Below are 26,508 nucleotides of genomic sequence, written 5' to 3' on the forward strand. Positions count from 1 at the left end.
TGACCTTCGTGGCAAGACAGAATGTCTCACCTTTAGGCTCATGAATTGAACATTGTTGCAAATTTCGCAGTGTTGCGCGTCGGTGATGTCTGAGACTTTTTCCGGAATTCGTTCACATGTCTGTTTCACTGAATTTTGCAAGACAGGCACTCCTCTTTATCATACTCGTCGTTCCTGCATATATTTCACGATCTGTCACATGTGGGATCACGTTTGATTACACTTGTCCGTTTCGCCAGACGGTTCAGGGTGCGCTTGTCTATTCATACGTTAATTTGTCTGTATTCTTTTATTCCTTGAACTGGAAGCGCGCGACCAGCTCTGTGGGAAATCAGGGGTACTTCCTTTAGCCAAGGTCGTCAAATGTCACGGTTGTGAGCCAACGACAAGTAAATCGAGTCTTGCATGACCTCTACGGCCTGTGGGTTGTCCTCCTGTAGAATAGCAGAGCATTTCATCATTAAAGAGAGACTGAACTGTATACACAAACGGGTCGGGGTGTATGTGAAACTCACCGCCATAACACACTGATGCGTTGTGACGAAAAACCTTGCTCATAGCGAGATTAAAGACGTCTGAGATTAGGCTTTAGCAGAGTCCAGGCTACATATGACATAATGCGATAATGAATTCAAAAAAAAAAGAAGAAAAAAAGATCGACTAAGCTGAGTTGAAGAATGGAAATGTTTAACGCTGAAAGGCAGAAACATTGACACTCATATATTATGCACCCAAACGTTGTAATAGTAAACTTTTGTTGTTGTTTTTTTACAGCAAAGATTTCTGAGCGGTCGCACCACGTGAGTTCGTTTTAGTTCACAGTCGTGAACCATGCTTTTTAATTCTTGCACGGAAAATCCCCCTATATAATCCAGACAAATCAATGTTGTAAATGCATTTTATTTACTTTAACAAATGGGACAAGCTCTTGATCCATGCACTAATGTAGCCAGTATACACTTCAAATGTTATATTTCACCCAGGCTTTCGACCTCGGTGAAAAAAAAAATGCACAGGGGCTAGTTATGCATTTGAAAAGAAAAGAATATATATGTATGTATATATATATATATATATATATATATATATATATATTTATTTATTTATTTATCTATTTATGAAGAGAGAGTGAGAGAGACCACATCCCTCTTACTGCTTAATGAACAAATGATCTAGAAGAGATTATTAGTGCATTAAATCGTCGTATTCTCTTAGCGAGGAGACTGATATCGTATCCTTGACTGATGATGCTTTTGTGAGTTATCACAAAATATCGCGATTTTATACCACAAAAGTAATAGCTAATTGTACATACAATGCACTTACCATAAGAAATATAGATTTGGTTGCTATATTATGTCTCCTTTTTTGTTTGCCATTTACCTCTGATTAAAATTCTGATAGGATCGAATGCTACTGCCCATTTTGACTCAATGCTACTCCATCAGTCCATTGGCTCGTTCTTATTGGATAAGCAGTTTTCTGCTTTTTGTTCACTATATATACATTTGTATTCTAGACACGAAGTCCTATGCATTTAATACATAACATTTTATGACGCTATAAAGTTTTTCCCCTTGCATGGATGCTGTTTATTGATCCGCCACGGCATAAACACCAGTGTATACTCAAGCACACTTACACCTCAATTAAAAGAAATCGCGTCATCATGTTCCATTCCAAACGAGGAAACAGTAAACACCTATATAGGGAGTGTGCTTTTTGAGTCGATACTAAATTCACGTCTTCGCGTAATGACGATAGTAGGGACAAACAAATAGAATAAGACACATCCGTTATGATAGTTGGGATCGAGCCTGACAGAAGCACTATACTACTCGTGAAAAAAAAAATATAATGAAGATACTCTCATGCAGTCTTATAGAAGGACGGGGACGCTCTATGTGAACGGGTTTTGAGACTAGATTTTTTAAATCTCATTTGGACAACTATAGTTCATACCAGGTTGCGTTAGGCACTCATATCCTATAAGAAAAAAAAAATATATATATAGCGGACACGACGATGTGACCTCTACATGTATTGTACAGATCTCTTCTATATGCTGAACAAGGTATTATACCCACTACACTTGAAGAAAAAGACTGCAGAAATGTCGAGAAAATTGAAATGACGTTGCAGAATTTTAGTTTTGGAATCTTACTTTATAGTTTGTACCAGTGGACTTCACCAGCAACATGAAGTCTTAATTTTCTGATTTTCTGATACCTGAACAGAATTAATGCTTTCTTGTCTGTAGCTATGGTCTCGAATAACCATGGGATGAGCTGTTTCTTTTGAAAGGTACATAATGTGTCAACCTGAATTTTCGTTATCATGTAGTATCATCACGTTGCACCGCTTCAGACTGAAAATCAATCTGGCCCAAGAAACAACAGAAAAGAAAGACGGAATAGAGGTCATCGGAAGTGAACTACAAATGAATCAGCTATCTGGAAAAGGATCTCTAAACATCTGATCCTCGACCACTTTCTTGATGTCATCTCATCCTCTCCGGGCTTCGCTGACTCCCAAAGATCAGATGTTGCCCTTGGCAAGGCGCTGTCACGGAGCCGTCAAGTGGGCCGGTACACTGGATCTAGAGGGTTTCGACATTTCGCAGGGTTTACTTACCTCAAACTATAGCCTCGTTCGTGCGAGCATGAATACACTCATCCATGACCGCTCTATGCCTGGATGTCCACATGTTCATGAAAATGTCTATACACAGAGCACTTGTCTGCTTGTACCTAGGGATTTTTTTTTTCTTTCTTTTGATTCCGTCGCATGAAGACAGTAAAAAAGAAAGAAAGAAAGAAAAGGGACGGCCCCAATTTAACCACGTCCATCTCAAACGAACTTGGTATGTTCGTGCACTGTGTCATGAATACGAAATTTCGCTTTAATCATATATATATATATATATATATATATATATATATATATATATATATATGTATATATATATATATATATATATATATATATATATATATATATATATATATATATATATATATTTATATATATATATATATATATATATATATATATATATATATACTTTTTTGTTTTTGTTTTTCAAAGATATTTTATTGATTTCATTTCTGGGTGTAACATGAACATAAAAACGGCACAAATGCCATTCAAAAGACAAATCCATTACCAACTTATACTGCCAATCATCTCCCTTCAACATAACAACTCGATTATAAATCTTACTGACCATTTCTTCACGAGAAAGTATTGACATGTACATAAAAATATATATATCTTTGACTATGGTATACTTATACTGCCAATCATCTCTCTTCAACATAACAACTCGATTATAAATCGAGTATATAAGGGTATATATATTCAAGGGTATATACATAAAAAAAGCAACAAAAATACGTTATACAAAACTAGAATGAAATCATTTCATTGAAAATCAAATCCCCATCCCCACCAACCCCGATGCACTCAAACCTATCCCACACCCCCACCACCACCCCAAACACATACATCCACAACCACCACACACATACACGCACACACACGCACACACACACGCACACACACACACACACACACACACAAGCACACACACTCACATACATGCAAATAGGCATAGATATACCATTGTTTGCAGGCATTGATTTTTAAAGATCTCATAAAAGAACTTAAAGAATATAGAATATACAGACGTATCCTTGAACATGTGTTGGTTTTTGCATAATGTGTTCATGTCTATTTTTTCCTCTTGGGGGAAGGGGCGATTTTTTTTTTTTTTTCAGAGGATATAGACGTTTCACCAGACACACACTTACACACCCGACATATCTAAAAAAAAAACAACAATATAAAACATACGTCTGTATGTACTCTTTCCATGTTTTTTTTTTTTTTTTTTTTTTTTTTACTTTGCATGTATATTGGCCTATCCATTTAGGCCTTAAGTGACCTAGCAGCATTAATGAGCGAAATACACCAACATCAAAAATTTGATACTTGACGGCATTCGGAAAAAAAAATGAGGAAAAATTTGTACATGCATGTTCGTGTAAGTGTATATGTGTGTCCACATGACCATACATGTGTATTAATGTTTGCAGATAGGTTACACAGACCAGGATTTGATAAGGTTTAATTTTAGGTATGATAGTTCTATCACTTTTATGTTTACAGGTGAGATATAGATTGTAGTACAATATTCTTTGGACATGTTCCATGGCCTCGTGTTGCACAGCTGTCATTACAAACGTATCATAATATTTGATAGCCTTGGCAGATTGTAATGCTATCATTCTACCTTTGACTGTGTTCTCAGTCCAATGGTCAATGGAGTTGTTTACATGTGAGTAAAACGGTGTATAATATATATATATATATAATATATATATATATATATATATATATATATATATATACTAGTATTTGTATAAGAAATTATATCTCAAGAGCTTGACGCTTCACCCTTCATGATTTCAACTTAAATATTTTATGTTCCATGGCTCAACAACTGGCGATTCATCGGGGAACACCACTGGCTTCCTGTAAACCTCATTCATAATAGCCAGCATTCCCGTCATTTTCCGCCAAACACAGCGTGTCGCGGTGGGCAGTCTCGTAGTTTTGTTAAAAAAAAGAAACAACAACAATCAATTGCATGCTCAGGGAGTACTCGTCCGTAACTCCATCACAAGTTCGAAGGCTTATACCCCTTTCAGGTAATCGTGGATGCGGATAATAGGAGCACAAGTCGTAAAATTTCGATTACATGAACGGGAGAGGAGTAGAAAAGTGCGCATTATTTTTATGCTGCTATTATGCGCATAATTGCAGCATGAGGAGTAGATCGAGAATACATGAACGCGTTTTACGACTTATCCGCACTAACATTCCACAGTTCGGTCAAAGGTCACTCGATTTCCCGCACAACCGCTGATTGCTGAGCTTGAGCGCGCGAGAGGTGTGCATACACGTGAGGATATTCACCGGAAACATTACGTCATTATAGAGGCGTGCGCAGTAACCATGACAAATAACTCGCACAAATAACTCGCACCATTATATGAACGGGTGCTCGTAAAAGTAGTGCGCACTTCATGGGATATATGAACGCGATTTTGACTACTTCATCCGCATTATTTGGATGCGGATAATTGAACCGCGATTACCTGAAAGGGGTATTAGTGATCGAAACGAGCTCAAAAGAATGATTTTTTTGTCTCCCTGATGCTACTTTATTAAGACGTGCTGTTCTAACTGCATTAGTATCTTCTTTACATGTATAAAAATGATTATAGACATTTATGGGCGATTGCAGAGTAAAAGGTATATAACACAGGCGCGGTGGAGCACCCCAATTTGCATCTCATTATCGCCCCGTTCTATTTGAATTTCCAACGAGCATCCACGGCTGCCCGAAACTGTGTGCATGAAAAAGTCAAATCTTTACCTTCTCCTTGTGCCGCTATGCGTGCCGCTGGTAAACTCAAACTTCCCACACTATCTAAGTTTTTAAAAACCTTCCTTTTGATGAAAAAATTATGAAATTTGCTGCACTAGAACTTGAGATATTGAAGCGATTTGAAAATCACCTCTCGCAAAACATGCTCTCTGTTTTTTTCCGACTGGACTATGGCCGGGCTCCAATGTGTCCGAAATTGGCAACATAAGTTTATCAGGCCTCAATCCATATATGTTGAAAGTTTTCGCTTGGTTCCACCTGTACTTTTTGAGAAATCAACATGTTTCTACAGGGTTTGGAATAGAAAATTGTAGTAAGCGAAACAATTGAAAATGACGTCATTTCTTTTCCCGTAATATTGGGCATGCGTGGTACGTGAGATTCAGGATTTCGTGCTCATTGTTGGTTTGCATGTGACGCAGTCAATTTTGCTGAGTGTCGCACGGCGGTGACTCCAGCTGAGCTGCTGCCGCGCACGCTGCATGCAGCAAAGCGTTGTGTGTGCTGTGACATGCAACGCTACAGTCACGCGATTATGATATGGGACCGACCTGTACGCTTTGCGTTCGTGTCATTTTTGACATCACCTTCTGTTTTTTTTTTCCGACACAACCATGGCCGGGAATATTACGGTATGACATTTAAAATGCAAGCAGATAAATAAATTTCGGTGTACTTTGTTTGAATGGCGCTTTGGTTCCGCAATCACACTTCGTGAATTTTAGGATGATTTTCGAGGCATATTTTTGGTAACTTTGCTCGCCAGGTTTTCGCTAAAATTTCACATTTTATCATTGTCAAATCCTTTAATATGTTATATGTGCATATTCGGACATGTTTTCAAATTCAAACTAACTCAATTTCAATCCGAAAATAGGTTTCCTTAAATTGTTATTAGCTTGAGAAGTTGTTTACTTTTTCTCAACTACGCAAGTACATGTTGTTTACTTTATGCAAATGAGGCTCGGCTGCCGATTGATTTCTGCGAGATAATTGGGGTGCTCCACCGCGCCTGAACATGAAAGGGGAAAACCTGAAATTTGATAATGCTTCTTAGCTACTTATTTGTATAAATCTCGCGTCCCTTAATTGTGTGTATCTTAATATGAAGAAACAAAATGATGCGTTGATTTGATGAACTCCATTAATCTCAATTATTTCTGTTTTCATCAACATGGCGAATAGGTGTAGACAGCAGCAACAATGCGAACGAAAGTCACTGGTTTAAAATCAAACCTAGAGAAACGAGTTTTGATATTCAATATGTCCCCTTCCATGTCTGAAGGGATGATTATAAGAACATATTTTGCCTTCCTCATTTGCTCTGTTGAACCGAACGTTCTGGCAAACCAAACTCCCTTTGACGTGTCGAATAGCAGCATGTGTTATTGTATATGAAGTCCACGTACTGAAGTGTTTTTTTTTTTTTTTTCATTTACTTGTGCGTTTGTTTATTTGTTGGCTTGGCCTGTATGCCTCCTTTGGCACATCGGCAGCTGGAAATCTGTGGAAGACAGAAGCGAGAAATAGAGATGTTAATCTGGCTTTGCCACGGGCTGTTGGGGAATACGGTTACGGTAGTTGAGTAGATACGGGGGTGTGCCCGGTCGGCAACGACTAACAAATAGAAACTTAATATGAACATTTTCGCCCAGTTACCTGACGTTGTGCTCTTCACTGATTCTGGTTTCGCACGAGACGCATATCGTAGACGGCATGGGCTTTGTTGTTGTTGTTTTATGAGTGTTTTACATTATAGTAAAAGACTAGTTTGCAATATATGGGAATAAGATGAGGAAGCAACTCGCACTTGTGAGCACCTGTGAGTGCGCGCGCGGGTGCTCTTTGTGATCTGATCAGTCCCATATAATATTATCTTTGTTGTTATGCACTTTCGGTAAGTTTCGTTGGCTGTTCTCATTAGGCTTTGGTTTGTTCTGTTTGTTTGTTTTGGGGAAGGGGTCTAAATGAAAATGGCACCCCCACCATAAACGCATAGTACTGACAGGTCCACTGTATTTTAACGAATCAGTTTTGGAACCCCTCCCCCCCCCCCCCCCCCCGTCTGAGTTTTGTCATTAATCAATCAATAATCATTGGTCATTTAACGTCTTTTTCTCTCTTTCTCTGTTAATGTCATCTCTTTTCCTCTTTTTAATTCATAAAAGCAAAATCGTTTACGAAAATATGGACGAAAAGCTGGCTTCCCCTTCTCTTTGCTTGTTTCTCTGCAACCCCCCCCCCTTCTCTGTCTGTCAAGTAACCCCTCTCCCGTCTCTCAAACTAAAATGTCGTGTGAAGTCGCTTTCATTCCATTCACTTCCATTTTCATTCTGTTTTTTCTATCATCAACATTTTCTTACAACCACTTTATTTGTTTAACTCTCATAGAATAGAATGATGTCAGTTCTGCGGTGTCACTGTAGCCGAGTATTATCTCAGTTCTCGTGGCAAAAGTGATAACTAGCGGCGTTGGTGGTATTCAGTTGCACGCTTTGCCGGGCTGGTTAGATCTTAAACGGAAAGGGGACTGACAGAATTTTGTTCCAGGTAATCAAGAAGACAATTTGACAGTTAACACCGCTTTCCACCCAGATAAGAAGACGATTAGCTTTGTGAAAGTGTAAACCTATATTAGCTTCTCTGGGAACGAAGCAAATTTTGCGCGTAAGAGTCCATGAAATGAGAGACTCTGGCCTCTGGAGAAGACAACAAATTTGATAAAGTAAATCTAGGCATGCCAATCATCCGCCTGCTGCAATTTTCACTTAGTCTCCGTGCCATGCTGTGAAGTTTTCTGAGATAGTACTACATCATTCTGATGGAAGCTACAGAAAATCAGTATATGAGCATTGAATTGTAGTCATATAATCAAAATCTGAAGTTCTCAACAAACATGGACGCTGGATTAGTGGTGAGAATTTCGTTTTTCATTATTTTTACAACACTCTAATCAATTGCTTGTCAATTTTCCCCTGCAAACTGGCAAACAAGAGAGAGGTAAGCTGTATCTGAATTCCTCTAATGCTGCTCTAATATACGAAAATTAGTCAATATTAGTGTATTTGACACTTCTTTGTTCTGTTCATCCAGTTCTACGTAGTATGTCATACATTCCACGAACAAGCTTCGGTTAAACACAGTCATCTTCAAGAAAGCAAGTATATATGTATACCAACCACCCAGGTAAGTTAGAATCTGTAGTAATTTCAGCATCCAAGTCACAGCGAGATAATATACAATTACTATTTAATTCAATTCAATTCAACCCAATTTCAACCCAATTCAATTTAATGTAATTCAATTCACTTCAGTTCCATTCTATCTATTTTGTTCTATTCTATTACTATTACTATTCTATTATATTCTATTCTTTTCTTTTCTATTTTATTCATTTATTCCATTCATCTACAAACATCGAAACAAAATACAAAGTAAACGTTGCATAGTTGCTATAGCTTAAACTTTGTTACAATTTCCAAACTGAATACCACAGTAATAATTACGACAACACTTTATTACTAGAACGATGACATAAAGAAAGAAGCTCATGAAGGGAGGGGGTGGTGGCCGCTAGATGCCATCTAAACTTAAAAGGTCCTATTCACCTTTTGGAGCAGAGATTCTAAAAATTTTCAGGATATCACATTTGACATTTGATGCATGTGCGTATAGGTTTGTTGTACCACAAAACATCCTACCATATAAAATGTTCGCAATAAAGCCTAGGATATAAGGAGATATCAGTATTTTTCTCAAATAAGCTGTAACTGTACACGATTTAGTATGGAAAAATTTCAAATTTTTTACAGAGGTTGTTTCTATTCCTAACTCATATTTTAGAACTATTTCAAAGCACTGATGATTTTTTTTTTGTTTCATCTGCGAAAATGGTAAATTGTGCCTTTAACAAAAACAAAATTGCATCTGTTGACGTAGGACTCAACTGTCGGAAGGGTGAATGCCTCCACTTTAAGCAGAAAATCCTACACGCCATCCAGGGAAATCAAACTGGGTATCAGCTCTCGGAATGAAATCAGAGGATTTTGCAATAATCTACCTATCTGCCGAGTCTCAGGATCACGTCATGTAATGGAATACTCGAGTGAGGCTATATCCGGTCATCGGGAGTGTGAGGTGACAACAGAGAGAGAGAGAGAGAAAGAGAGGGAGAGAGATCAAAGAGACGGTAAAAGACAGTGCCAGTGTGAGAGAAAAGAGAGGGAGAGAGAAAATGCAATGAAGACCGTGTTAGTGTGAGAGACAGTGAGGGAGAAATAAGAAGAAGAAGAAGAAGAAGAAGAAGAAGAAGAGAGAAAATAATGTAGTATAAGAGATGATGAAATAGAGGGAGAGAGCGAGAGAGGGTATAAAAGACAATGCCTGTGAGAGAGAGAGAGAGAGAGAGAGGGAGAGAGGGTGAGAGAGGGAGGAGAGAATATAAGACAAAGTTATAGTTGAACAGGTGCACACACATATCTCTATTATATGCCTATTTATTTAGAGGCGGATTCCGCGCTCAAAATGTCATCAGGAGCATGTGAATCAAAGTCAGGTTAATTGACAAATCTGTCGGGCCAACAATGGCTAAGGGCTGGTAGGTTTCTCCTCTGTCTCAAAAACATTTTTACAATTTTTGTCGCATCTTTTAGAAGGAAATTGTATCATTCAATTCTATATCAATTTACTTTCTCCACCCCATGGGCGTAGTTTTTCTCCACATTTCCAATTAACAGACAAAAAATTTCCTAATAGAAATTTCATGGTATATTCAGTGCACTCCCGTTATAACGAAAATGGCTATAACGAATTCCGGTTACAACGAAGTAAAAATTCAGGCCGCTACATTGTCCGTTCTATTTTTTTAAAATTGTTTATTTGTTCGGTTATACCGAAATTTCAATATAATGAAAGAAAACTGCCGGTCCCGAGAACTTCGTTATAACGGGAGTCCACTGTACAGTCTCTCTCCCCCCAGTGCCCTCTCCCCTTCGCTCTCTCCACCTGTCCTTTTCTTTATCTTCCTTTGCTTCTCCTTTGCGTTCATCTACTCTTTCTTTGTTCATTCGTGAGATATTGGAGTACCCCCATTCCTTTCAATAGTAGGACACGTAATCATCTTAGCAATTTGGCCTACATGATTTACGATGGGAGAATGATCAGAGCAACATCGAATATCATTGGTAACTATTTCCAAGTTATGAGAAAATATGTCATATGAAATATAATGGATGGCCATTAATGATATATCTATCTATATTTTATATATATATATATATATATATATATATATATATATATATATATATATATATATTGCATTATACATATATATATATATACATATATAATATATATAACATATATATATATATATATATATATATATATATATATATATATGTAAATAAAAAATATGTATTTACTTTTTTTTTGCAGATGGAAACTAAATAATTTTATGAATGAATTACTGTAAACAAGATGCAAGGAGAGCATCAGCATTTTTGCAGAACACTACAGAAACACTACAAAAAAGCATAGACAGCAATTCAGCTAATTTCTCTTTTTAAAACTCAACATGGTAACTTAAAGGTGATCATTACAATGAAAGCATGCCATTAATTACTGGTGAATATATCAAAAAAGAAAATTTGCTTAGATTAGCAGAGGAAAGGACCCTCATCGCATTTTAGTAATTGACAAACGAAATACATTGAAGTTTGAAGTTGCTGTTGTTATTGTTGTTGTTGTTGTTGTTGTTGTTGTTGTTGTTGTTGTTGTGATATTTCAGTGCTCAACCGGGACGATTCAACTGAAATTCTCCACACGCTGCATACTATAAATGACTGCTTCTCCCTCAGAAATTCGACGTGCATTGAACTGGCTTTGAAAACAGGGATATAGCCTTTTAAAAGATTACCTGCAGGCTAAAATCGTACAGAGTGAGAAGGGGAACAAGAGAACACATGAGGTCGGGCAGAGGGAAGGGGGGGGGGGGTGGTGACTAGACAGTTCATGCAAACAACCCTAAATGGGACAAATATTTAACATGGCCATGCACTTACTCGATGGGAGGGGAGAGTCCGGCCGCCATTATTTCCTCCTTGAGACATTTGGCGCATGTCGACCAGCCCAAAGACTCTCATCTTTAAAGGGATTGTATAGTTTTGGTTGAGACCTATACCTTCAGATTTCTAATATTTTTTGGTGAGATAATGAGAAACCTCTCATGAAATATGAAAGAGCATGTATAATTCCAAGAGGAATTCAGCATTTATTTGATGAAAATCGGTTTTAAAATGGCTGAAATATCGAAAAAAAAAGAGCATTCCTGATAAAAAGCGGGACCAATCTTTCATTAGGATCGCTTTGTTTTACTTTGTTTTTGGATGTCTCAATGATTCCAAATCCGATTTCCATCTAATAAACTTTGAATTCCTCTTAAAATTGTATGCTCTGTACTATTTCATAAGTGGTTTCTTTGTATCTTAAAAGCCCAGTTCACATCTCTACCAATACTATACCATCCCTTTAAGGAAAGATCCTCTATTTGCTCAGGTTTCACGTTTCAAGTTTCAACTTATTTCGTACCTCTCATATATCAGTATTATAGCACAAGTTCTTGTCCTTTGTCAATAATATACAAACAAACCAAAATATAGGTTACACAATATTTACACAGTAATTATAATGATAACTAGTCAAAATCGAAGTCGGATTTTATGTACAAAGAGTTGTATGACGGGACCTACATGAAAGCAAGCTTGTTTGAATGTAAGCCCCGAAGGTTGACTTGTAGAAAAAGAGTAATGTAAAACAAACAGAAATTGCATTTCATTTTTTATATTAAATATCAGATAATTAATAACATCTAATAACAAAAATGAAATGCAATTTCTGTTTGTATTAAAAGTTGTGGAAATCACTAACATGACTTATCCGAATAAAAATTAATAAGGTGACGATAATTCCCTCTCAAAATTTTCGATATGAACAAAACCTACAAAGAAAATACTTTAGTGAATATATCAGCAAATGAAACCACCTTTGAACACTTTGAATGATATACGCGCGCACGTTCAATTCTCTATTATGAATTCGTGTGCGTGCTCTCGCATACGCGTATGTTATATGTTGTGCTTGTGCAATGTGTCGAGATAACTTAGCGATTCTCATTTTTGAAACATTTCATTGGATATGAGCGACTTTCGAAAGCCGTTCAAAATGTCAACCAAATATTCGTCTAAGAGATTGTATTTGGGTTTCTGTATTGCTCACATGTGTGAAATTTCAGGTCAAACAACAGCTGTGTTTGGCAGTGGGGTTTCAGCATATCACCCTTCTTCAGTGTTTGCTGTTGTGGGAATAATGAGCTATGTTTATCTCACTGCGGTACATGTACGTTTGATCCCGAAAAAAACACACACCAATCTTTGTACTTATAAATGCATTGTAAGCGGTAATGCCTGTCACTTGGATTTTTATGTTATATCACAAGAATCCAAATTCTGTTTGCCATTTTTTACCTCTCCTTTTTTCCGATTCGGCGCTATGTCTTGCATCTCTCTGTGTTGTATAACGATCCCTGATGGGCATACCATGCTGGGTACTGCAAGCGGAGCATCTTTCACTGGACCCGGTCACACAGATCCTTTGGATTATAAAGTTCTTTATGGTACAGTTTCGATTGAGATGGGGCTTCAGGTTTCCAACGTTTTGTTAATGAAAATTATTTGAGATAATGAGAAACCTCTTATGAAATATGAAAAAGCACACAATTCTAAGAAATATACAACGATTATTTGATAAAAATTGGTTTTGAAATGGCTCAAATATCCAAAACAAAGCGATCCTAATAAAAGGTGGGACCAACCTTTTATTAGGATTGCTTAGCTTTGCTTTGTTTTGGGATATCACAGCCATTTCAAAACATATTTGTGGTTATAAGACACCGAAATGACAAGTCCTTGTGAGTGCATTCGACAGCTTGGAAAAGAAAACAATAATTGCTTCGTTGATTGATGTTTACAATGTAGAATATCCTAAGGCGCACCATCACTTTAACAAGCTCTCTCTATGCGATAAATGAGGGAGGGTAATAATAGACAAGCGGCGAGTTCAAGTTGAGAAATGACCGGCCAAATGAAGATTGTTCCTTTAAGTTTCCCGACGCGGTAATGGATCGTCACTCCCGACAGATGACGCGGAGATCCACGGTAAAGACGCGGTGACGGGGAGGGAGCGGCTGAAACTGACGCTCTCATTAGCTGTCCGTTATAATTATAGGAGTGATCGAGACAGAATTGCACTACGACACCCTTCGAGATCACCTTGCCACCGCTGCCCTGCCCCTAATACAATTGCGCCTTTCAAATTTAATCATCTGAGTCTTTCCTCATGTGGACATTACACGACCCGCTGATCACTTTCTACCTCGTGGATTTTTGTTTTGCCTGTTTTTAATGTCAACGTCACGATAATTGGGAAAGAAGGCGCAGACAAGGTGAAGAAGTCATTCCCATGTCGTCAAGCTGAAATTACAATCGAATCGTTAAAAGGCGATAGAAGAAGAAGAAGAAGAAGAAGAAGAAGCGACAAACGATGATAAGAAAGTAAGCTGTAGAAAAAAAGACTGAACAATGACTTCAGTAACTAACACACCCCTTTCTGTTCTTCCACAAGGTGCTATATAGGTAACAATAAAATATCGCATCTGAAGTAAGCATCTAAAATTGCAGTCAACGGGAAAAAGGCATTACGATACTGACAATTAAACTAATGTCTCTCTATTATTATTTATAGATAGATTTTTTTTTGTTTTGTTAATGAAACAGAAACTCCTACCACTATACTACTGCAAGTCCGATCTAAAACAGTTATGATGATGAAGATGACGAAAATGACAGAAAATTAGTAATAACCACAATAGCAACTATCAAATTGGCACTTTCATTGCCATTTCATCTTTATCATCATTCATGAGCATTTTCACTGATAAAAGACACCATCATTGTAATCATTATCATAAACATGTATAAAAAGACCTTTAAGGGTAACAGTAATGATGATATTGGGATTTTCTTCAATTTGTCTCTATCTAACAAAACCTTCACCCCTTTACTTAATATTCTCTTGCATTAATGATGAACGTCTATGTGTATGATGTGGTGTACCATTGATGGATAGACCGTATTTCTCGACTAAAACACGTTTTTCTGTAAAACGAGGAATTTTCGCGTGCATTTTAATTTCGCGAATTTCGCGAGCGCCAAGATACGCGAAATTAAAATGCACGCAAAAGTTCCTGTCAACACTGTATGCACTGAATGCCAGTGGCGATTCGCAAAAATTTCATGCCGTGAAAAAAGGCCGTCAGCTTCAATTCGCGAAAATTTCATGCCGCGAATATATCATGTTTTACAGCATAATGAAGAAGACCCATAATCAATGACATTAACGTTGTATATGCAAGAAAAAAAAAATGAACAAAACCTCTCAATACACTAATAATGGGCCTATACTTAATGTGACCGCAGTCGACGTTTAATACTGAGATGCACATATTGTAACAATCATACCTTGAGTGCGTTTTCTACATAAACTCAAATGTCTTAAACACACACACACAAAAACAAACAAACAAACAAACAATGACTTATAATTTGTCTTCTATCTACCATTGTGCACGTCACATTCCTTGTGATTTTCGGAGCTTCAGAAGGCTGTTGCATCCCCGTGCTGCCCACCGCCCCCCCCCCCCCAACACACACACACACACGGGCATAAACCAACATCGCCATTATTGTCATTGAAAACATATTTTGTTCTTTGTGGTAAAATTCAGCGGGTGTGAAATGAACTTATCTTTATTTTCTACAATTTGAACAAACAAAGAAACATCAAACATGACAAACAAATGTCAAGAGCTTGAATTGAAGTGTTTCATAAGATAGATTTAAAAAGAGAAGAAGAAAAGAGGGCAAAAACTGAGAAACTGTAAGCTGGTGACTAATCAGTAGATCAATATGTGAGAAACCTAAATAACCAGCCGAATAGTTCATACAACCAAATGGAATCCCTCTTAAATTTCATAACCAACCGAACTAACAGTATATAGGCAACTAAGCTACCCCACTCCACCTCAAAACAAGCAAGCAAGCAAGCAAAGAAGCAAACAAACAAACAAACGAACCAAACGTAGACCAAAGAAACAAAAAAAGACAAGAGAGAGAGAGAGAAAAAAAACACGAACAGACAAATAGACAGAAAGACAGATGGGGGAGGGTGAGGGAGGGGGGGGGGGGGGAGGGGACACCCACTCTTTAAAAAAGAAAGGCCATACCAAGTACAACGTAACACACTCTACTAATGAGCTGGCGTGAGTAGATATGGCGTATTAATTATACATGTATATTATGATACAGAAATGGATTAGGCCTTGGTCATCCTGAAAGTTTCGTACATCCATGAAGACCATGTAGGTCCATGATGAAGACACACCTGTGATCTGTGTGTGCGCCTCAAGCCATCGCATGCAAGCTGCAGGATCATGATCTTGCGTAACGGAGTTGGCGCAACCACTGCAGCTGATCAATATCAATGCAATACGGATTGGTGTCACAGTACGCACAGTCATGAGTAAGAATACGGTAAGAAAGTGTTGCTCGTTTATTCTTATCATCGCATGTCCTTAATTTGCCAATACAGGTGAGATAAAGTAATGCGATAGCATCGTTCGGTTTAACAAAGATACATTATGTGCATCTGCAGCAGCCATTAGACGAGTAGCAGACGATACGTTATGTTGACATTGCTCAGGCAACAACATCACGGTCCCATGCATAAACATCTGTGTTTCCCCGTTCTGGTTGTGTTTGATACGAGAGAGAATGCAGCCTATGTCGACCCTCTGACGTTAGTAGATCTAGACTCTAGTAGGATGTAGTGTCACACAGTTCGCACATCTCTGTGGGCATGAGGTTTGACATTGAAGTTTTCTGCAATGCGGTCACGTTAGTGAAATCACTCTGATGTTGTGTGTGCCAGTGACAGTGGCCTGGAGTGCATGTGTGTGGCTGCACTCATCCTTCAAATCAACAGTAAACTTAATCAATGCATCGTCTAGCCTTACGGTGCGGTACTACTCGGCTGAGCTGCCCCGTCCCCTTCTTACTTATGTATCCTGTGGTGTGCTAAGACTGTTACGTGCTGCTTGCATAATAGTGCAGCTGGATGAAGTTGCCATATTACTGGATTGCCATGGCCATGCATGAATGGTACAATAAGTTACTGTACGAGCTGAAATTTTCGCGGTGGTTTTATTTTCGCGAATTTCGCAAATCGCGTTTGAATCGCGAAAATAACAACGCACAAAAAAGTAAGTTCAGTTAGACCCTCGCAACCGCGAAATTAACAACACGCGAAAATGTCCTCGAAGGACCAATTCGCGAAAATATCTGTACGCGAAAATTTCAGCTCGTACAGTATAACTGCAATATATGCAATATATGCAAGTGAAGCTATCCTATGAATGATAAACACTGCAGACTTCAGCATCAGGAGGCTTGCTGTGTCGACAGCCAATCAAAGAATCTATATGAGTCACTTGTAGTGTATTACAGTGTATTTGCCCTGTCAGTTTCTCAATTGCAGTGATAGATCTTGACCAAGCAATGTTCTACCTTTTCTCCTTGCACAAGAATTGTATGCATACTTTGACACACTGCTCTTGGCCAGAGTACCGTAAGTGTTTACCGTAAGTGGGTACCGTAAGATTCACTGTTATGGAAGTCTCGTTTTTCTTTGATTTATAGCTCATCGATAGATGTACGGATGAAAAATTCTGTATTTCATTTTCTCTCTCCTGTGAGCCATAATCTATTATTCTTTAAATTTAACCCAGAAAAGCCTATTGGGAGGATGAGTGCATCCAAAAAGCAAGCGTCATTATTGCAGGACATCTCAAGAAGTGAAGAAAAGGAGAAACATGTTTTGATTGGTTGCACAGGCAGTGTGGCTGCCATAAAACTGCCTCTCTTGGTCCAAGAACTGCAGAGCATTGGTGACGTAAGTACAAAATGATAGATATCTCACATCCACTTTTACAGAAAAAAAAATGGTGTTGCATCCTTTGGTATTCAAAATTCAACTATTCGCATGTTATGGGAGGGAAGCGTGCCTTGTAAGAAGGGGAATTCCAAGCTGTGAAATATCTTACTCGCAAAATGTAGATGGCACACACAGTAATTGATTTATTAGGATGAACAAGACAGTGGCTTTTATCACACCTGAAACACTCATCATCAACAGAATGAAAGCAAATTATTTCAATCAGTATTACCTGGACATACCTGGTTTGCCTATCATAGAAATTGATCCAATAAGACAATATCCAAGTATGTGCATACCTTGAATCGGTAAAAGTGTTCACAAGATTTCAGCATGATTTCTCGGCACGATCTTTCTTTTGAAATGTTGGAAATGCACTTAATAAGTTTCAGTTGGCATTCAAACAAGTGAATGGCCTTCATTAGTGTGGCTTTCAAAGTACATGTATTTTGTGTTACATTATTAATGGGAGTGTGTTTATCAAATATTGGTAGGAGTGACCAACAATGAAATTAACATAGCATCTATAGCAATATGTACTACTCTGCATAATGTATGATATTACTCATATTCGTGAATACACTTTCAATCACTTTATGATTTGACTAATTATCACAAATGTCTGTTTTTACAATGTTGTTGCTTGTGTGTACATTATGGTTTTGTGTGCATTTATTATTGAAAGTGGTATACTGTACACAGGGCTCGACACTAACGGTTGCTTGGTGGCCCGGTGGCCCGGGGCCACCAAAAACGCACGTTGGGCCACCAAAATTTCAGAAATGAAGAATTTTGTGGCCTGATCGGGCCACCAAAAAAGGTCGGATGTTTGCCTTTGAGCCACCAAAAATAAAAGTTAGTGTGGAGCCCTGCTGTACATGTGTAACTTGCATTATAGCTATACATGTACATAGAAAGAGAGTTCAAGAAAGAGGAAGGGGACACACACACACACACACACACACACACATAAAAGTATGTAAGTAACAACTGTCAAAAGAAAAAAAAGAAGAAGAAGGAGATAGAACATCTGTGCTGTGGGCATTACTGGGTAGTTCTCCACTCAGGGAAGATGGTTTCCAAACACATGATCATTCAATCATTAAATTGACAGATCATCTGTCTTTGCCTGAATGTATTATCCATCATATTCTAACAAAGCAAAGTGTTTTTCCTCTGTTGGTCATGACTTAGAATGTGGTAATGAAATTGAGTGTGAGCTGTCTCAAGAAGGTGTTTTTTTTTAATGATTTTTTTTTTTTGTTGTTGTTGGTGTGATTCATTCTGCTCATTACCATAATCATATTTCTATCAAATTTTCTGGTGACAGATGTAGAAATATTTCCATTATGAGACCCCTAGTCAGACACAGGTCAAGGTAAGACTGTACTCCATTGTATGATTGTATTTGTGATATGTCCATTAACTCTCATAAGTATGAGAGTTACCCCCCTCCCACCCACGCAGCTCTAGCCGTTCCATGTCATAGAATAGATTATGTTTCCAAAATCAGCATCGCAGCTAATTCGATGAGCGCATCGGTAGTTTGTATGAACTCCCACCACTGTCTTTGGTACCTTGAAAGAGAACATTGTGGCCTAGTACACAAATTTCCACATATCATTCCTTATCATGTTGTTAATTAATATGTGCCAAAATAGAGTTTTTCAAAGATAAATGTGAAGTATGTGTATCAGTGGGATTATGCTTGAAGGTTATGTTTTCAGATCCGTGTGTTTGTCTGTTTGTCTATCTGTTAAATGTACAAGATAACTAAAGAAGAATTGAATGGATTTTCACAAGATTTGCAGGGTGTATTCAGGGTGTAACAAGGTGAGAGAGAAACAGTTAAATTTGGGGGTCATGAGGTCAAAGGTTAGAGGTCATTTGATTCATAAAGGACATAAAGTAAGCTTAATTTTTCAATAACTCAAGAATTGATGATTGGATTTTTTTTTTTTTTTTTTTTTTTTTTACCACACATGCCGGTTGTGTTTAAAATAAATGAAGTTAGAAAGAAACAATTCAATTTCGCCACCATGAAGTAAAAGCTCAAAGATCATAGGGGTCATATAGGACATACAAGCTTAATCTCCCAATAACTGAAGAATTGATGTTTGGATTTTCACCAAACTTTGCAGGGTGTTTTCCTAATGAAATAAGAAAGAAACACTTAAATTTGGGGTTATGGGGTCAAAAGCTAAGTCATGGGGTCATAGAGAACATGAAATAAGCTTAATTTCCCAATAACTCAAAAACAGATGATCAGATTTTCACCAAAACTTGCAGACTGTGTTCATAATAAAGTAGAAAAGAAACATTTTAATTTGCGCTCATGAGGACACATGTCAAAGGTTATAAAGGACATAAAATTTTAAGCTTTATCTCCCAGTAACTCACGAACAGTCTATCAGATTCTAATCAAACTTACAGACTGTGCTCATAATGAAATATGAAATATGAAATTTGAGGGTGATGGGGTCAAAGTTCACAGGTCATTTGGGTCATATAAGACATAAAATAAGCTTAATCTCTTAATAAGTCAAGAATGGATTGGATTTTCACCAAACTTGCAGACTTTTCTAATGATGAAGTAGGAAAGAATTATATTGGCACCTTTCATGATATCCACATTTATAACTGAAAAAAAAAAATGGCAAAAGTGCAAACAATGGTCCCCAGTTGCCATAATTATTATACAAATAGTCAATGTTTATGAGTGTGATGGTGCTGAATATTACATGAGCGTGCAAGTTTAACTGTTCTATTCAACGACGCAAAGCGGAGTTGAATAGAACGGTTAAACTTGCACCGAATGTAATATTCGGAACCGTCGCGTGAATGATAAACAGTGAATATTTGTTCAATATAACACATGATATCAAAATCTTTAGGTCTGGTCTAGAGTCTAGACCAAAATAGATCTGCATTAAGCCTATCTAGGCGGAGGACTAATAAGCAAAGGCCTACGCCTGCTAGGCCTATGTACTGCACTGGCTCTAACGGTTAACGTTAGGTCTTTAGAAAAAACGTTAGGCCTAACTAAACCCTATCTACTGGTAGCTATAGGCCTAGAGACATGTTAACTGTAAGTTTGCTTACCTCTGAAGCATACTGTATTTGACCACTTTCTTAGTATTTACTGCTTCACTTCACTCATGATTAGCAATGCGCTGAGATCCTCATCACAGATGAGAACAAAGCTCCGGTGAGTAGGGGTACGTAGCCACGATAGGCCTAATCTAAACATACACTTGTGTAGTAGGCCAGCCTTCTCAGTATTTGCGTGCAAAAATACAGACTTGCAGGCCACATGGCCCCTATCGCGAAGTTCAGTGAGCTTGCCTCAGCATGGCCGGCCGTGGACTGGTGTTACTGTTGCGCGCTGGCGCAGGGCAAACGGGTGCGCGCATGCATCAACGCCAGCGAGCTGTACGATGTACACAAGTTCAGTATGTCCTAGGGTCTGTTGCACTGCCGGTTCGCTTGGTTTACCATACAATAGTCAACTATTGCACTGCCATTGAGAGTGAGCATTTGATAGCTGATTCCTCTGAATGTCATGTGACCCGCATCCCTCCAATCAGATAGCAAGATTCCATACATGTGTTGTATAATATACAATATTTTGCCTTTAAAAGTCATCCAATAAGGGTATTGGGGGAATGGGTTCAGGGGGGATAGTATGCGCTCAAATGGGGCCCCCGACCAAGTGCCCTAGTTCCCAATATGAGGGGATTGAATTGAAAAAGCCTCCTTGATGATAATGAGGTGGATATTGAAGGCATCCAGTCACTTAAAGCTGCCATGTCATCCCCCGTAATTGTTTCCAAGGCAACCAGTATCTCAGCTTATAAAAGCTTACAATCGAAAGTCTTCCCAATATACCAAGATAGCTTTCAAAGAGTTCATGATTGAGAGAAAAAGAGAGAGAAGGGTGGGGTGGATAGGAGGGGAAAGGCAGAGATTGGAAGGCAGAGATTGGTACACGTATTCTGAAATTGTACCCCAGACACAGTTATCACAAGATATTTTGTAAAGTTATCACAATGAATGACCTGTACTAATTTACAGTACCGGTATCTACTTTTTAGTTGTAGCGATTCTCCATTTCCTGTTCATGTTGAATCATACTCCAGAGTCTCTGTTAACGCACATTTTGGTAAATTACCAAAATGTGCCGTCACTGTGATGTGATGGCACATTTTGGTAACTGCACATTTTGGTAATGTACCAAAATGTGCTGATAGTATATCTATATACCTGATGGGATCAACTGTTACCAAAATGTGCAGTTAAAAGTGGATTTGCCTGCACATTTTGGACAATCTGCACATTTTGGTAACTGAACCAAAAACCCATGGATGGGCTTGAGATTTATAATACGGTCAAGGAGTCAAGGTGATATGGTCCTACTGCAGCAGTAAAGACAGGCAAGACACTTATTTAGCTCACCCGAGCTGAAGGCTCGAGTAAGCTACTGCGATTGCTTTTTGTGTGGGTATGCTGTGTGACCTGCATGCCAGGTGTGTGGGGCTGACAACTCAGTGAAGGAATTCCTCTGAAGGAATGGCAGAAGTACCACAGAATGTCATTAATTTGGCCACATAAGGGGACTGCGAAATACATGCGTGGGAGTTGCCTGCGAGGTGCTGCCGCTAAGGGCCTCCTACTGGCGTTCTGCGTGTACCTCTGTGGGCAATTCCCACGACTCACCCAGAAAAAGTTTTGTTCATGCTGTAAATTTAGCTGTGGGTAAATCGAACTTGCATGCGCACCTCCAGGCAAATACAGGTGAGATATACGCGCTAGGTATTGTCAGGTGCGGACCAACTGTGGAGAGCTCCGGGTTGCAAATTTTCTTCCCCGCAAGTCAAACTTCCCCGCAAGTCAAACTTCCCCAGATACGGTATGACAAGGCCTTGAGGATGTTCAAAATAATGTTCCGAGTGAGTTGCGGGGGTACACGCAGAACAGCAGTAGGAGACCCTTACCGGCAGCACCTTGCAGACAACTCCAATGCAGGTACAATTTCTGAGGGCGGACAAGGATTTGCGCAAGTTGTGCATATGTGTCTTACCTGCTGGATGCGTGCTACTTATGTTCTTCTTGCGGGTATTCTGTGTGACCTGCGTGCTGGGCGCATGGGGGCTGACAACTCAGAAATTCATCTGAAGGAATGGCAGAAGTCCAACAGAAATGACAGAATGTCATTATCTTGGCCGCTCTGACCGCATACGGGGACTGCGAAGTATATTGTACCTGCGTGGGAGTTGCCTGTGAGGTGCTGCTCAATATTTGGCTGCGGGTAAATCGGACTTGCGTGGGCAGCGCCGGGCAACTACGGGCGAGATAATTTACCTGCATGCTGGGAAAACCTTACTCGCAACAAGTCCGCATAGCTTGCCTGGAAAGGTGTGACACAACCTTTAGGCTGCCGAACTCATTCGGTGGGGACAAAAACCAACTGCACTTACAATTTGTTTTTGTGATGATTGTGGAGGAGCAGAAATTTACCAAAATGTGCCGTCAATGTCCTGTACATTTTGGTAAATTTACCAAAATGTGCAGTTTACCAAAATGTGCTGTAACAGTCCCCCAGAACACAGCACAACCTCTGGGGTGTGCCATGGTGGATGGCGTAGGAAGAGATAAAACCTGTCTGAGATCACTTAACTCTTTATGTGCCACGTTCACATGCTCAACTCAGTTGAAGGCGTGCCGAGTTCCCATACAGTAATTTTCTGCTCAAACGCATTTTAAACCTGCCAAAACCATTCGATAAATTGCCAAATGTCACAGTACAATGGAATCATTTCTCGCGATTCCATTTCTGTCACATGTAACTTGCATTTTATGCAATGAGTGTCTATCAAGCAGTGTATCTTTATTTATTTGTGAGTGAATTCGAAGTTTCTGTCATGGTTTTGTATGCAAAAGTCATGCCTGTACACTGATGTAGCTACTGGTCATTTCAAAGAAAAGCAGTCATGGATTTGTCATACAATTTCATACATCAATGCAAAGCTTGGCATTTTCTTTACAACTTTCCTCATTATGTCATGTTCAGTGTAACAAAAGTCTATAAAAGTTACATAGATTTGAAAATCAGAATGTTTTCACAATAAAGCATGACCACATTGCTGTCTCAGAATACTGTGGCACACAGGGAGTTTATACCACCACATAATGTGGCACATGAAGAGTTAACAACTTTAGGGAAATGAATTCAGTTCAAAATAAATCTCTACAAGTTTACTATGTTCCATTTCTTGAATTCATTAATTCTGCAGACATTTTCATGTTGTCCTCATCATGTTTATTGGAGAAGGGCTAGATGGAACTGGCTGTAATACATTGAATCTCCACAAAATCAGAAAACCTACAAAATTGTCCACTTTGTCCGAGAAATTATTACTTTTGAAATTGTAAAGTGTGTTCGGGATTTAGAAATCAGTTGTAAATGAAAAAATACAGCAGCTCTTAATGATTTTGTAACAAAAAAAAAAAAAAATGAAATATGACCGTGGTAGAGCTCAAATGAAAAAGGAAGTTTTTATTTTCTCTTGATATGAAACACTCATAATGAATGCCAAAAATTATAATAAGAAGACACAGCAGGAAACCACAGAAACTGGGGTTTATTGGACTTGATAGGTGTGGTTTCCATAGTAACACTGGATGCAGTAGAAAAGCCATGGAGCAGGAGCCAATGTGTGAATTGGACATGTCTAATTACAATTCGGCTCTCAACCAGATTCACTGTCAACGTACATCTGGGTAAAGTGAATTCTTCATCATTTGTCTGACGCCCTGTCCCGTTTCCGGAGACGGATTGGTACTTATTGCATCTGGGAGGAAGAGCCATGTGATTTATGTTTTATTCATGTCAACATGTTTGTGTCTTCTTCCGAATTCATGAGTCATGACTCAATCCTATGACACAGTGGCATCTAGCTCCACTAAATACAACACCAGACACCGGGAGATGTCGCCATGCAGACAAAACTGTATATTTACAAGTACGACACATACATCACAGTCTCATATTCTAATCGAAGACATGTTTCATGATAGTGCATGTACTGATTAGATTGTCATCGCTTCATCACTGTTCATGGCCCATTCCCCCCCCCCCCACCCCTCCACGCATACACACAAAAGAGCAAAAACTACGAAAACAACCAATGAAAAAGTCCACAAACGACAGTTGAACAACAAAATGAACGTTACATACTCCACCATGTATGTCCTTTTCGTATGTCATCCGTCTTTGATGTCACATGCCCTGATCTGTGTATACTCTGAGCTAATTGAAGAAATTTGGCCAAAGGCACAATGTCTGGGTGGCCCACTTCGCTGGTAATTGCTAAAGAGCAAGCTGGATCGTTGAGTAAGTGATGAACTCGGAAAGTAATTACTGGGAGTGGGTACCCGTTCAAGCTAGAGAATACTCTTATTTGTATTTAAATTTATTTGTGAGTTTGTTTATTTTTCCTTTTGGAGGCGGGGGGGGGGGGGGGGATGGAAGGGGAAATAGAAGATTAGAGGTAATCATAAATATTAGATTATGGGCTTTCATTGATTGATGCATTTTTGATTTTCAATCTAAGCTAGAACCAAATGATATGTTTAGGTTGGAGTGGTTTATTAGGTTACAAAAACAAAAACAAAAATAAAAACAAACACAGAAAGTCAGTTGCTAGCATATTGATAAAGTCCATGTTTCCATTTGCCGATTCTGACAGAGTCTATAATTCTCTCTCCTACAGTGTGCTAGGTGCAATTCAAGCCATCAAATGTAATTTTATATCTTGTTATAAATTATTTTGAAAGATGAGAGCATTGCAGCAGTTTGATTAAAATGTAGATCAATGTTTTTAATGTCGGGGAGGGGAAATCACTCTCTATTTTAATTTGCAAGGGCAGAATTGTAATAATTCATAACTCATGGTGAAACACCATACTTCACAAAATTAGCCAAAGTTTTAAAAGGCATCCTACTCCAGAGTTGTTTTGAGTAATGCAATGTTTGTACACTGTTGCTTCACATCCATGTAGGATCTTGTCTTTATCTACAAGTAATGTTGAAAGAAGACTGAACTCACTCTCAAGACACAGAAAAAAAAATGGTAGTCCTGACTGGGTTTGGCACAAGAGTTCAGTTGTATTTAATACACTTCACTGTACATTCAACTTGCAGCTCTATTTGTAATTACCAGCAGGTAGGCAAACATTTAAAAATATGTGCAGATGATTCATTGTAACCATGCATGTTAACTATGACTGTAGAATTACCAACAAACTTCCATGCAGTTGCTGCAGTGTATGTAGAAATAAACCATTTGACACTTGGCATTAGCTATGAAGAAAGAGTCTGACCCTTTGCCGTATGCAGCAGTAAATGATAAAATTGTAGTGCAGCTGTGGGGAAAAAAATTAAAGTATTAGATGAAGCAAGTCAGGAGAAAAAAAAAATGTTGAAGAGAAAGAGCCTCTGTATGAAATTGGGATGAAGAAACTAAATTGAAGAAAAAAAAAGACAATCTCATCAGGGATGCATTATGCGGAATTGAAAAATGACACATGGATTTATTTCCATTTTCTTATAATGGAAGCTGGGATGAATGCAGAGTGCATATCATTTACCAACTCAATATCCCCCCACCCACCCCACTACCAGCCCCCCAGCTCATCTCGTAATGTGTGCTCCAGAATTTCTGAGTTATTTATTTTCTTTCTTCATCTCGGGGGAATTCGGGCATTGGAGCATTGAAGAGCAAGGCACTCAGTATCATTCAGTATTGATCTACTTTTTTTTTTCACTTTTGCAAGTCATTTTCTATGCAGCAAGAAATAGGAAAAACAAAGCAGTATATCAAAATAGAACAGAATCCCAATAACCAATGACGCTCTATACTACTAGCACTCGAAACAGGATGCAG

General features: G+C 38.5%; 1 protein-coding gene across 2 annotated transcripts in view; it reads left to right on the plus strand.

The window, feature by feature from the left end:
- The first annotated feature begins 16,061 nt into the window (after positions 1 to 16,061).
- The window catches only part of LOC140230798 (phosphopantothenoylcysteine decarboxylase-like), a 72,132-nt gene continuing 61,685 nt past the window's right edge, over positions 16,062 to 26,508 (plus strand). For both annotated transcript variants that reach the window (XM_072310938.1, XM_072310939.1), the window contains exons 1-2: positions 16,062 to 16,104; positions 17,358 to 17,521. In XM_072310938.1, the coding sequence (XP_072167039.1) occupies positions 17,375 to 17,521 (147 nt within the window). In that variant the 5' untranslated portion in view covers positions 16,062 to 16,104; positions 17,358 to 17,374. The remainder of the gene's footprint in view (positions 16,105 to 17,357; positions 17,522 to 26,508) is intronic.

The sequence above is a fragment of the Diadema setosum genome, chromosome 7, assembly GCF_964275005.1.
Source record: "Diadema setosum chromosome 7, eeDiaSeto1, whole genome shotgun sequence".
NCBI lineage: Eukaryota > Metazoa > Echinodermata > Echinoidea > Diadematoida > Diadematidae > Diadema > Diadema setosum.